The 13,752-nt window shown below is 45.4% G+C and overlaps 5 protein-coding genes across 5 annotated transcripts; 2 read left to right on the forward strand and 3 right to left on the reverse strand.

The window, feature by feature from the left end:
* Positions 1 to 460: 460 nt before the first annotated feature.
* On the forward strand, positions 461 to 749 carry N7455_009156 (uncharacterized protein; the record flags this gene model as incomplete). The annotated part of the gene is given in 2 exon segments (XM_065606098.1): positions 461 to 566; positions 580 to 749. 2 exon segments carry the CDS (start codon positions 461 to 463, stop codon positions 747 to 749), a joined length of 276 nt encoding a protein of 91 aa, XP_065460563.1.
* Positions 750 to 1,762: 1,013 nt separating this feature from the next.
* On the reverse strand, positions 1,763 to 2,305 carry N7455_009157 (ankyrin repeat domain-containing protein; the record flags this gene model as incomplete). The annotated part of the gene is made up of 1 exon (XM_065606099.1): positions 1,763 to 2,305. One exon carries the CDS (start codon positions 2,303 to 2,305, stop codon positions 1,763 to 1,765), a length of 543 nt encoding a protein of 180 aa, XP_065460564.1.
* A 3,431-nt stretch (positions 2,306 to 5,736) lies between these two features.
* Positions 5,737 to 7,284, reverse strand: N7455_009158 (glycoside hydrolase family 18 protein; the record flags this gene model as incomplete). Its single annotated transcript, XM_065606100.1, has 6 exons — positions 5,737 to 5,844; positions 5,896 to 6,431; positions 6,481 to 6,550; positions 6,603 to 6,662; positions 6,710 to 7,099; positions 7,141 to 7,284. The coding sequence occupies 6 exons, from the start codon at positions 7,282 to 7,284 to the stop codon at positions 5,737 to 5,739; spliced, it is 1,308 nt and encodes a 435-aa protein (XP_065460565.1).
* Positions 7,285 to 9,570: 2,286 nt separating this feature from the next.
* On the reverse strand, positions 9,571 to 10,494 carry N7455_009159 (zinc finger protein; the record flags this gene model as incomplete). Its single annotated transcript, XM_065606101.1, has 1 exon — positions 9,571 to 10,494. One exon carries the CDS (start codon positions 10,492 to 10,494, stop codon positions 9,571 to 9,573), a length of 924 nt encoding a protein of 307 aa, XP_065460566.1.
* Positions 10,495 to 12,601: 2,107 nt separating this feature from the next.
* N7455_009160 (uncharacterized protein) lies at positions 12,602 to 13,359 on the forward strand (the record flags this gene model as incomplete). The annotated part of the gene is made up of 2 exons (XM_065606102.1): positions 12,602 to 12,686; positions 12,749 to 13,359. The coding sequence occupies 2 exons, from the start codon at positions 12,602 to 12,604 to the stop codon at positions 13,357 to 13,359; spliced, it is 696 nt and encodes a 231-aa protein (XP_065460567.1).
* Positions 13,360 to 13,752: the final 393 nt, after the last annotated feature.

Below are 13,752 nucleotides of genomic sequence, written 5' to 3' on the forward strand. Positions count from 1 at the left end.
AATTCAGGTGGTAAACGGTTCCACCACAAATTTGGAGCGGTTGTTCCTCAACACCTCGGAGGTCAGGCCGGCTTCGGAAAGACACATGTTTCAGCTGATATTATAAATATTTTTATTTGATAATTGATTACCCGAACTTGGTTAAGCACTTCACTTCCACAGCTCGAGCCTGCCATCATTTACGAGGTGGTTGGCTCTAGCTTTTCCTGCTGGGATGGGAGTATTTACCCACCTATAAATTTCATGCCCATCAATTACTCATGGTTAAAGCCATCAAATTCAACTGATAGAACCATGTATTTATTCTGGTCTAAGCAGTTCGTTCAATTGGACAATATACGAAGCCGGCCAAAGCCGCCGCTTTAGCCACCCTCAATATCTAGGGGGCTGAGCACCTAAGGGAACCAGTAACCGAGAGCTTTCGCTGTTGCGCAGAAGTCAGACTAAGGCGATCTTTGACATGTCGACACTACGAAGTGCTTTGCCCAGAATGCTCTCGGTCTCGGTCAGCAGAGACGTGCTAAATGGGTCGGACCTGGAACATTCCAACAAATTAGACTCACTATGTATCTAATGAAGATTGGAATTCATCAAGTGAGGAGGATTGGCAGATCGAAAGTGAGACTTATTGGGACACAGACGATGAAGCGGAGGAGTCGAAGGCAATTGATGATGCATATAAAATTCTACCAGGCGACTGGTGTGATATGGCCTATGCAGGACAAGCAATGGCGGAGGGTAGGAAATAGTGGCTTGATGTCGAGCCTCGCTCCTAAATTTGGCCATGAAAGGAACCGAGGGCCGTTTACAATTAAGCAACTGCGACTCAATCATGAAATATTAAAGGCAGTCTTCTGGTATTTTATGTCACGATGCATTTTGATCATGTCATATGATCAAGGTTCGCAAGAGCCTTGTTCTATTTTTGAAATGAGAGGCAATAGCGGTTGGTATGTACCGCCGTATTGAATTGACCCCGAACTGACTCCCAGAAAGTACTCGCCTATAGGTATGTAGTAACGCAACTGCGAGATGCAGAGCGGGATAGTTGACAGAATGCCTTTCAAAGACGTCTGTCGATATTTGCTCAGTTTGAATCGAACCTTCCAGGCTGCTAGCTAGCCTAGGTGTCTAGTTCTAGACCGTTGTATCTTCCGAACCGGGTCTTTTATGTCGGAAGGTTACGTGACGGCGTATTGGGCCGCTGAACCCAACAAGGCAAAACTAACCTGATGCAGTAATTCACGGGTCCACCGTTTGCAGCCTCGATAGAATAGACAATCAATATGTCGTCTTGTCCTGCTTCCAAGCATCGCCCAGGGCCTTTGTCATACTGAACAAAGTTTCCAAGACCTAGTGCTACTTGATATGCTCAAGAATATGGTCAGTGCAAAAATCATGAACTCAAAGCCTTCTAGTAGACAGTTCGGGGTCGAATATACCAGCCTCTTTACGGGTTAAAGTGGAAACGATTACGTGTATCCCCTAGCCTACAGTCTTGGATCGCCAGGCAAGACTAGGGTTTTTACTAATGAAATATGTCCCCATATTAATTGTGCTCAAATCAACTTGCTTGTTTTCATTTCTACTCCAAGAAGATTTAATCCACGCGAAAGAAAGAAAACAAAAGTGTCTGTGAAATCAGATGGCCCAACCTCTCGCTGCAGTGCTTTCCAGCTGCCCCAATTATGACGTTCATCTAATATACAGTACATATTGGTATAGTAGTATAGATTTAGCTTTCTCCATGTCATCGGGGGCCTTAGATACGCGGGCGAATGTATCGGAGTAAACGAGAATAACTCAAAACCCCAACCCAGGCCCACTTGATGCCTCTCAATTTGACTTCTTTCGCGCCCCTCTCTCTTAGGTAAGCCTCAGTAGCCGCTAGGTTTGTCATTTCAGGGTTGCCGGCGTGTACCAGCCATGTCAACGGTGAGCCGCCCTCATAATCCAATGCATTGACGTTTGCCCCTTGCTCTAGTAGAATTTTCGCAACATCCAATGAGCCGTACTCAGCAGCCCAGGAGAGGGGTGTCCGGCCCCACTGATCACGAGAATCAACATTTGGCTTGCTTTGCAGGAGATATAGGAGGAGGTTTGTACAGTTCCCCATAGCAGCGTAATGAAAGAGAGATCTCTTGTAGCAATCCCGTTTCTTAAAACGTCCTCCTGACTGAAGCGACGAATGAGCTTTTTCGACAAACGCCACAAGTCCTGCATTTAGGGAAATAGCCTTGATGGTTTTCAGACGGTCAAACTCGGGACCAGTGTCTGAACAGCCAGGGGTGGGCTTTATCCCCATCGTGGCAATCGGGATTAGAGGGATAGAGCTTGAGAATATGTAAAGGGGAACTCAAGCGGACTTGTTCAAGGATCGATGGGGTGCTCGCAAAATTGTATAAAAGTGTTCTTGAATAGAGAGGAAGAAGTTATCAGGTCGCCTCAAATGCAAGGCCTGCTCGATTATTGGGTGGTAGAAAACTGTCATATGAAGCAAAGGCGTAGGGGGTCGAGGTATTTATAGTCATCCTGGCTTGTCCGGTCACTTGCGAGTCTGGTTAGTAGCAGAAACGAAGGACACAGGTGCCTAAACTAATTGAGGCCTGTTGAAACCCATACCCTCGTTTTTGTCATCAGTGTTTGTGCTTCGTTGCTGGCTGCTAGGATTTGTGAAGTTCTAAAAGCTAGTCAAGATGCAGGTCAAAGAATACTGTCGCGAGTCTAATTAGATGCGCTAAGGGCCAGGGCCGCATCTATTGCTGGGCAAGTTTTAATTTCCTGAAATTTTCACTTGGCCAAGCCATGTACATGGTCCACCCTCGGCGATCGACCATCGCCCCTGCTAAAGCTCTCCTCTATCGGCATCTAGACTTCTCTTCGCAACATAGCGCCAAGACTCCCTCTCTGAAGTAATTCTTTTGTTTGCCTTGTTTGCAGGATCAACATTCCAGAAGCTCGAAGCCATAATTGTGACTAAGCACCCACCGACAGGAGGGGACCCTCCTGTCGGTGGGTGCTTAGTCACAATTATAGACCTCGCCAAAATCGCGGCTTGGGTTTCAACCCTTGACCCAAATCCGGCCAAGAAATTGAAATACAGGTAATATATACCGTATTAAATATCATTATATGAGTTACAGTCTGTATTACAACTGTTATTTCGTAATATACGGACTCATAGGTTCTTGGCGGGTTGGCGGGTACCCGCAGGGTACACAAAATAGCAATATGGCGAGATCTAGTTCTACATACATCACGTGACCTGGTATCTAACTCATCCTTTGAACTACAACACGGTATCGTTACTTGCAGCTTTCGACTCAATCGCACACTTGACAATTAGGAGCTGTTAAAAATCTCTGCTATCAACAACTAAGCAAGATAGCACCAGCCAACTACAACGTCTGCCATATTGGCGTTTCATGCACCAATGAAATTTTGTAGTCAATGCAAGGCGAGCGTTTGACTAGTGATAGAAATTGACGTGTACGAACAATGTATGCAAATTGACATACTCGGCCCAAATGCTTGGCCCAACAACCCGTTTGGGTTGTTGGGCCGCACCACACTAATCATAATTTCACACTAATTATAATTTTAACCAACCCACCAATTTCAAAAAATTCCTACACCACTAAATATGCCTAAAAATACCCAAGATCTGGAAGATCGCATTGAAATTGCCTTGCAAGCATATGCTAAAATGGAGAAGCCAAAAATCGCCAAATTGGCGCGGTAATTTGACGTTCCGTACCAATTGCTTCGCGGCCGGGTGCAGGGTCGTAAATCTCCAAAGTGCCGTACTGGCCCTAGTAAAGCACTAGAGCCAGAGCAAGAACAGGCATTAATTCATTGGATTCATACTTTGAATGCTGCCAATTCACCGCCAACTGCCGAGATGATTCGTGACTGCGCCGTCCAAATACTTCGCGGCATGGTATAGAGCGGGAACTTGGTTATAACTGGGTATACCGGTTTATCAAGCGCCTCCCCGACAACTGCCTCTATATTAAGCAAAAACCAATGGAAAAAGATCGGATGGAAGCAGTTACACCTGGGCATTTAAATGCCTGGTACGATCGACTTGCTACTACCCTTCAGCAATATAAAATCCACCCAAAAAACCTATACAACTTTGACGAGAGCGGCTTTCGTATTGGCGAAGGGAGGCAGCAAAAGGTCGTCTCTACCCGTGGAAAATATGCCAATATTAGTACCGGGGGCCCTACTGAATCCCTTACTGCTATTGAATGCATTTCCGCCGATGGTTGGGTTATGCCACCGTGGTTTTTAGTGAAGGCTATGGTTCATATGGAAAATTGGTATCGCGAAACCAAGCTTCCGGACGACTACTGGGTAGTGCCTACTCCTAATGGTTGGATCAATGATATTACTGCTTTTGAATGGTTACAATCTTTTGAAGCTTTAACAAAAACTCGGGTTGCAAAGGGTGAATTCCGTATACTTTTAATGGATAACCATAAGTCTCATTTGACATATGAATTCATTGAATTTTGTAGGGATAATTCAATAATTCCATATTGTTTTATACCCCATACGACGCATATATGCCAACCGCTTGATGATGTTCCTTTCCAGGTGTTAAAACACTATTTTCGAAAGAATAATAATACGGCGGTTCAATGGGGTGGATCGGTCAAATTGAAGTCCGATTTCTTCGCTGATATCCACCAAATACGGCTTTTAGCATTTAAAAGCCGTACAATACGGCATGGCTTCGTTGAATGTGGAATCTACCCTATTAATTCCGAAAAAGGCCTTATAAAAATGGGGTGGGAACCAGAGCTTCCAACTGATCCAGTTCTTCAAATCTTCGACGGCGATGACCCTCCTCCCCAGTCAAGCTCAGTACATAGTTCGCCAATTAAAACTGTGGAAAAGCTCCGGTCGCGAATCGTTAAATTCAAAACAAAAGGGCCTAAAATTGAGTCATTTTCATCAAAGATGTGGCGTCAATTAGACCCTATTTTACATGGTGGTCTTACCCTGGCGGAAGCGGGCGCTCAGTACGCCAGTGACAATGTCAAAATTTTGGACTACAAAAATCGCCGGGAAGCTAAAAAATCGAAGCGACAGGTTAATATGGGTGGCGCTCAATCTGTTTATGATTCAAAAAGGCATATAAAAACAAGGGATGAGGATGAAAGGCGCCGAATAATTCACCAGGCTCGAAAACAGTATATAGCAACTGCAACTGCTAGGGCTGCTCTCTCTATACAACAGCATGAAGAAGATGAGATCAATATCCGGGGGGGGTAAAGCGGAAGCTGAGGAACCTGTACAATATAAATTTATCATAGATACTATAGGTGAATAGCTTCAAATTGAAGGTTTTATTATATGGCTCTTCAAAAAATATGATCAGTATGAAATTATCATTAGTGTGGTGCGGCCCCAAACCCCGAAGGGGTTAGGGGCGAAAGCGAAGGGCCGAGTATGTAAAATTCTCTAACTAACTAAATTGACAAAATCCGCTCTTTTCCCAATCTTTGCGGACATAGCTGATTAAGCAATGTATGTGTTTTTGTATGGTACCGTTATCATGACGGCCCATTGATTTTCCGGTTTGTATTGACTTGGTAATTTCTACCATGTATTATGCATGGTACTCGACAACTAGCTCTAATACGTCGATAGGTAGCCCACACAGTATAAATGTTACAAAGGCCCACTCCACGAGCTAGCGGACTTATATCATACCCAGGAGAAGGTTTAAAAAGACCAGAAGCTAGCCTTCAAATTGTCGTATTTGGAAATAGGATAGCTCAACTGATTCTCGCTCTTGTCCAGAGCGCCAGTGCCCCCAAGGGTATTCACAACCTGCAAAGTTCAAAGTGAGTAAGATAATCAAATGTGGAATATGAAACATACCGTAGTGATCAAACTGTCATCACCTTGCTTGTCACCGCTAAGCTCCCACCACATACCACCGCCAAGCTCCTTGGACTTGATGTACTCACCTTTCTTACGCGCAATCTCAGGGGTATCATAGCTGATTAACAAACGGGACTCCGAGTTGTAGCAGTAGCTAGCAGCTTCATGGTCCAGATTTGCGACCGTACAGCCGGTCTGAGGCAGAGCCTTGTAGTCCCACACACCATTCTCCCAGCTACCAACACCAACACTGTTATAAGGTTGGCCATAACCGTTGGTGTCAGTAAAGGACCGGCCGTACAGAGGCATACCCAGGACAATATTGTGAGAGGCCACTCCGTGCGAGGTGTAGTATTCGATTGCTTGGTCCGTATTAAAGGGAGTGCTGGCTGGGTTGCTGTTGGATGCGTGAAGGTTGGCGTCGTGGCCGGTAACGTTGTCCCAGCTTCCGGCGTAATCATAGGCCATCAGGTTCCAAAAGTCCAGGTACTGATCCATCTGGGCAAGATACTCTTTCAGGTAGTTGGCAGGGCCTATAATTTAGGTTAGCTTTGTTAAGAAGTTTGAACGAATGATACGGACTAGCAGGGGATGCAGTGGTAAGCAAAAAATGATAGCCGCCTGCGTTAGCTGAGCTGTACGAATCCAAGGCCTGAAAGGGTTTAGTGTTGGCAAAGTTATCGATAAAAGAAGCATGAAAATACCTCACGAAGACGGCGTAGGGTATCAACAAGTTGGTCCGCTTCGATGTAATTGTCAGGATACTATCTGATGTCAGCATCAAACACCATGAAGGAGACAACAAACTCACTTCAAAATCAACATCAATACCGTCAAAGCCTAAGTTCTTCAGAAGCTCGACGGAACTGTCAGCAAACTTCTGACGTCCCCCCTCAGTCTCAAAGGCCAGTCTGAGGCTAGAAGAATATGTCCAGCCCCCAATCGACAGCAGAACCTTAAGTTTGCGGTTTTTCTTCTTGAGTAGGAAAAGCTGCTTGATACAGCCATAGACATTGTTGCCGGTATCGGCCCAGGAATCAGTGGAGTAGTGCTTCTCAGTGTCTGACCAAGGGTCCGACAGGATCACCTCACCAGAGGCTTGGACATTGGCAAACGCGTAGAGAACATGGGTTAGTTTCTCGGCGGGGATATCCTGGGGTTGGAAGTTACGAGCATAGATGCCCTGATAGACTTTGGTAAGCTACTTTGATTTAGTGGAGTATATGTGAATCAAACTCATACCCAGTTCACAAAGTATGCCACGGAACGATATCCGTTAACATCACGAGTGGCAATGTTAGCCGTATTGGCCTTGGTCAAGGAGGGAATATAGGTAGTGTTGGCCAGCAACACCAGGCTCAACATAAAAGGGAGGACAAAATGCATGGCCAGAGAGTGGCAAGGTTGTATCTGATGAGATGATCCGGCCCAACGAGCTTTGAGAAGAGGGAACTGTCGTGGAGGAAGGGAAATACATATTATCTGTAGTCGGCGAACAATCTCACTGATCATTGTGGCCCCCAATAGGGCAACCAACCCCTCAATAAGATCTCAGGCGTGACCCTGATGAAACTTCTATCGACCGCAGCTTTACTTGGCTTCTCCGGTGGAGATTGCTGCGAGAAGTCAATTTCAATCATCTACACACATTAATCGGTACAGTACATTTGATATAGGATTCACTAAAACTGTTACGCCCACCCCTCACTGTTCGACATTGCCATAACAATCTGGGTATGGTTTGAATGATGACCATTCCAGAATAATCTTATAAATGGGGTCAACCGGTTTTGGTTGCCCTCCGAATATCGACCAACTCATTCCAGGGTTTGCGATGTCGACAACAAATTTGGCGATCGCTTGTTTGTCTGGTCTGGTTATATTTGTCGCCTATACGCTCATGTCTAGAATTACCTTGAATGAAAGGACGTGGTTAGGCTATAGAAATCCCAAATCGGGACTACCTGCGTGATCTGATTAAACTGCTAGGGCAACCGGTGGTCAACCACGTAGGAGAGTCAGGCCGGCTTCGGAAAGAAATATGTTTTAGATAATATTAGAAACTTTTTGTTTGATAATTAATTACCTGAACTTGATTAAGCACTTCACTTCCTCAGTTCGAGCCTGCCGTCATTTACGTGGTGGTTGGCTCTAGCTTTTTCCTGCTGGGATGGGAGCATTTACCCACATATCAATTTCACACCCATCAATTACTCATGGTTAAAGCTATCACATTGGACTGATCGAACAACGCATCCATTCTCATCCAAGCAATTTGTTTAATCGGACAATATACGAAGCCGGCCAAGGCCGCTGCTTTAGCTACCCTCAATAGCTCGGGCGCTGAGCACCCAAACAAACCAGCAACCGAGAGTTTTCGCTGTAGCCCTTAATTTTCAATCACACGAATGAAAGCGATCACTGGGTGGCTCTGGCGACCCAGAATACTTAACCAGCTCCAAGAGGGCATTACAGACACGCTCGAAATCAGTTTCATCTCTACACTCTCTTTAATTCTTTGCTGAACTTTGTTTTGTATGACGCAATGCCTAATACAGCTAGATTACCACTGACCCACACTTCGTACGGTAATATATAATGGCATAAAAATAGCTATCGTATCATGGTTGTATGGGCTATGCGTGTCTAGAGCAGTTTACTTGCAAACAAGCCAAACAGCCGAGCTGGCAGGAGGCTCGGTCGGTTGTCTGGTCACTTCTCACCTCCCCCTTTAGCTAACCACGTCCACTCGACTACTCTACTGATACAGTGAACGAGCGAAGATATACGTAGACATAAGAGTTGGGGCATATTGCGAGTCCTGGTCCGGCGGATAGAGGTCCTGGGGTTGGGATTCATCACCGTTGGGATAGAGGTGGTTAATCATCGTCCTCAATTTCCTGACCAACCGAACTTCAGCACATAGTGGCCATCCAGGGTTCAACAGAAGGGGACCAAAGGGATTCAGCATTTGTAGGCCAGGTAACTTGATAGATAAGACGTGCATAGAGAAGGCGCGGGATCTACAGCAAAACAGACATTGTTCAAAGGCCAAGGGTGGGGCTTTGTTCTGTAAACGCGAGAGATATGACAAAAACTGATGAATAACCAGCTCACAGTACAGTACAATAAAGTCAAGTAAGTGCATGTCCATGATTAGGTACATACACGCACACACGATTTACTAACGCCCGGCGGCTAAGCCGAAGGGCAACCATCTCTGATCTACTATACATGTCATAATATACACTTTACTGTGTCTCCTCGGAGCCCATGCATAAAGCCTTGCAATATATGTCATCTCAGAGATGTTATGATACGTATAATTACTTGTTATCATAACACCGGGAGTTCGAGAAGATTAGTTGCAAACTGTGAACAGACTCGTTCCTGAACAGTCTGTCAACGTTACGTCTGCTTCCCTCGTCACATAAAGGAAATATGTTATGACGGTAGATGTGCACCCCTCGTAATCTTATCGTCAGCATAGACTTCTACTGCCAGATGATATGTTATCGACTTTCCTCCTATCATCGCCGACCTCGGCATTCCAATTGTTTAGAGACTGGTGCGTATACTGTAAAATGTCAAGTTTTGGTAAAAGGAAAGAGAATTAGGCAGCAAATCAAATGTCAAAATCGAAAATAGGCCGGGCTGTAACTAGCAGTAGATCTACTTGTAGTGTTTGGCATCCTTCATCAGAAGGCTCCTCTTCAGGCCCATCTTTTGAAGACAAGTTTCGATGTATCGGGCTGCCTCGCGGAGCATGGTAAACCCTCCAGCACAAGCTCCAGACTCAAGATGTTGTGCCAGACCACTGATTGTATTAAAAGACCGCATAGAAGCGAGTGGAATGGGGGCAGGGTTGTCGTTCAATAACGATATTGGGCAGTTGAAGCTAGCACTTGTGTGAGCGGCTGATTGTCGGTGTTGAACAAGTGAATCCAGGGATTTGAATGTCCGTGGACACTCGCTACACGCTACGCCTGGGAATTTCTTCCCAAGGTCGATGTTTTGAACTCTCGGCAATGCGATCCCCGTTGGAGAAAGGGAACGACCAGACACTGTGCTGCTCGGAGTATAGATAATTTGAGACTCGGTGCTTGTATCTGAGCATACACTGAGCATGTCGTCCGAGGCTCTAATTTGTGGCTGACCATGGCTGGAGATTATCTGATCGGTATCGAATGCGCATATGATGCCATTAAGTTTGCCCCTGTTCATTCCAGATCGACATGTGCCGCTTTCGAGGTGATGCAAGAGAGATGAAGGACTGCTGAATCGTTTCTTGCATTTCGCATCTATGCAATCCAGATCGCTTAAAGGACGATGAACTAGCGATCCGCGGTGTTGCTCCAATGCGGACTGTTCCGAAAATCTCCGATTGCATTGCTCGCACAGGTAAGCTTCTTTATGCTTTCGGGTGGGCGTGTGAATCTTGTTCTGAAGATGTTGCTCTAGAGCAGAACTGTTCACAAAATCTCGATCACAGTCACAGCAGTGAAACTGGCCAACATGTCCGGGCGACTTCTCATGTTGTCGGAGGGCATCGGTTGATTCAAAATAACTATCGCATGGACGACAATAGCAATGCATTCTTGACTTTTGATGGAGTCTCAGCGCCTTGCGACTCCTGAAACGTCCTTTGCAACTCTCGCACTGTTGACAATGGAGCGCAAGTAAATGTTGATCTAAGTCCCCGGACGCCGCAAATTTCCGTTGGCAGTGAGGGCACTGACGGCCATGTGTATTCTTTCCGTGCTGTCTGAGAGCTATTCGATTCTCGAACAACTGACCGCACTCACATTCCAACATGATTGTGGCCGGTAGATTGAAAGTCCAAAGAATCTGGAATCAATGCAATGGGGCAATGGAAACAAATCACAGGCGCGATAATATCAAAATCTCAGAGACAATATTGAGGATTTAGGAGACATATGAGTACTGAATACTTACATGGTATGATTATGGGGAAGGAACGAGGTACTATATAGGTCTTTAATGCAAAGCGTCCTGGGCTGGTTCCCTAGTACTTGCTGATCTTGTGATACGTGGGAGTAAGGCGATGTTGCACTAACATTCCCAACCTTTTCATCTTATGTGGCGCTTGGACGGATACGCTCATTCTTCCTGATTCAATATTCAGAAGCAATGCGAACACCCATCCCATTGCACAATCACTACCTAGTAGACAAACATCCGCTGCCTGTGGATATCTCATTAGGTCTCGATACTAACAATTTGCCTGTGATGACTTTGTAAGTAATCCTTGGGATTTAGTAATGCTCAACCCGGTCTCACCGGCGAAACTTGTATTACACCGAGATCTCAACCGTGATTCCGAATAAACTATTTATCGCAACGTTTCATAGGCGGAGTCATACTATTTGGTTCATGTAATATCCGCTCTTGAGCATTTTGCTGCCCTGTAAATGACGTTCTTCGGCTACTTTGGTAGTGCCAGTTTCGCCTGGAATGAATTGAAGAATTCTAGTATCGAAGAGTAATGTTGGCAGAGTGGCAGTAATGAGTATTTCGTTGTGCTGATCTCATTCAAGCTAAAAATATGTTTCGCATACTGTGCATACTAAACTCTCAGTTTATAGTCCTAGGTAGCGACCAATCGTTCGTAGTGGAGTTGTGCTGTTCGTCTTTCATCAGCTTCACCATTCGCTTTGGATTTTCTACCAGCAAAGCGGGGTCCCTGGACATGAGCACATCCACCAAGTACCGCAAAGAGAAGACTGGGAATGCTAACATTGCCTCCCCTTGAATGACGTGTCCCACAACAAAGGTTGGCTTGTCTCTATGGTCCAGTCTATGACGATCTGTATACACACGGTATACATGTCCTCCACTTCGATCTACAGTGTTGTATTGTATGTACCTGGGTAGTAGGAAGGAAAGACCCGTAGTTTTGTCTTCACGCTCCTCGTTCTGTCGAAGACGTAAGGTGCATAATTTTTTATCTGTTTGCTACAAATTTTCGGTGGTAATTGCGCAATCTCGGGAATATGTATTAATACACCCTTTGCGAGAAGGAATGTTGTCAGTATTGGAGTGGTGACTTGAGAGACGTCGTGAGGTAGGGTATCAATATTTCCAATAGATTACACAGTGGCCCATCATGTGACTTGGACTGACAATACGTTTCGAGATTTGGAAATTGCTTAAGTCGAACACAGACTAGCGTGTTTCAGAGTTAAGTTTGGGAAACATTCAAAGAGAGTAAAATGGTGAAACTGATTTCGAGCGCGTCTGTACATGACGGGTTCTTCTTTGACGATGTGAGAGGCCAACTCAGCATACAGTAACAACCCCCAAGGCGTCAGAGATACAATTCCCTTCCATATGTTTCTATTCATGACCAAATATGATCTGGCAGCCATTTTACTCCTGGAATATGCTTCAAATCAATTGGTGGCTCGGGCGTCATGTGGATACGGCAACTGGATTGAAACATCCGTGATTCGGTCGTTGGTATGCGTACCACTATGAGGCAACATATTGGCATCTTTAGTCCTCCTAGGAGCCGGTGCTGACAATGGTAGCCCGCAAAACATTGACTGTGGATATATCCCTCATGGTGGACATGACTGCTTCAGCCCCAAAGAATTAAATGGTCCTGACTGTCCTCATGGTCGATGCTCTCGTTTGCTCCAACAACTTTCCAGTACAACACCATCACAAGTGAGGCCAAGCAATGATCTATCACAAATTGTCACAGGTATCAAAGAGGCCCAATATCCCAGACACAGAAGGTCACAATGGATGTACATTGCAAACTGGTATCGTTATTTTTAATATCCTTCTCCAGGAATCCACCGGCTAACAAATCTATTTCATGAAGGCAATGAATCAGCTGAAAACTTCCATCGGGTCGTTGGCCAACTCATCCACGGGAATCGTGGTTACACAAGCACGGTTTTACAGCCGTCTGTTGACCAGTCCACTGGCTCTGTAGCTATAGGGGTAGTTACTTCCGTCGCTGCCTCTCTTGCTAGCTCGAGGGCCTCTACGTTGCCTCCAAGCGTCATAGAGGCTAAAAGCCAAGGTCTGCCCCCTCTGAATGCGAAAAAGAGAGCAGCTGAATCCTCAACCCTCCCACGAAAGTTCGCACACCGACATTCATACTCCACCTCTCAAATACCGGGCCGCTCACAACTGGTGCATCGAAAGAGACCCCCAAGCAATATAAAAATTAGTAGGAAAATGATCAACGATACAATTAAATACCTACAAACGCTATCCGACCGCATCTTGATCTCCGACACCATTTCCCCCAGGGAGTGGGCCACTATACATCTCGCCACCCAATTGCTACCCAGCAGGTACGAAGAGATCATCGTGACGAAAGAGATGGAAACAGACGATGTGTCCGATTTTAATTCCCCACCAACACAGCGAGAAAAGAAGTGCCGGGAGTGTGCTGCTGCGGACGAGGAGCGGCTGTATGACTGAGACGCTCCTTGTTCTTGTTACCTTGTAGGCTATATTTTGATAGCATAACTGGCCATTGAAATTTGAGGAGCAAATATAGTGTTTTGTAACCAATAATCGATACTTGAGAACCTGTGAAGCTTCAAATCTATCAGTACATGACTAAGGGACTTTCAGGTGCGAAGGACTTGAACGATTTCCTGTGTGATGTTAGTACACTCAGTAAGCAGAAAGAAATATGCAAAACCAGCTGCATCCTGATCTCCAATCAATGCAATAGAGATTAGAGAAATCAGACAGCGTGTGCGAGACCAATCGGGGATAGCAATGAAGAAATAGCAATTTCGCAAGTCGAATTACCTCGAATATTAAAACCAGCCACTCTTTACATCATTAAACCCGGTTCCCTCGTAG

The sequence above is a fragment of the Penicillium solitum genome, assembly GCF_028829755.1.
Source record: "Penicillium solitum strain IBT 25940 chromosome Unknown utg000006l_segment0_segment0, whole genome shotgun sequence".
Taxonomy (NCBI): domain Eukaryota; kingdom Fungi; phylum Ascomycota; class Eurotiomycetes; order Eurotiales; family Aspergillaceae; genus Penicillium; species Penicillium solitum.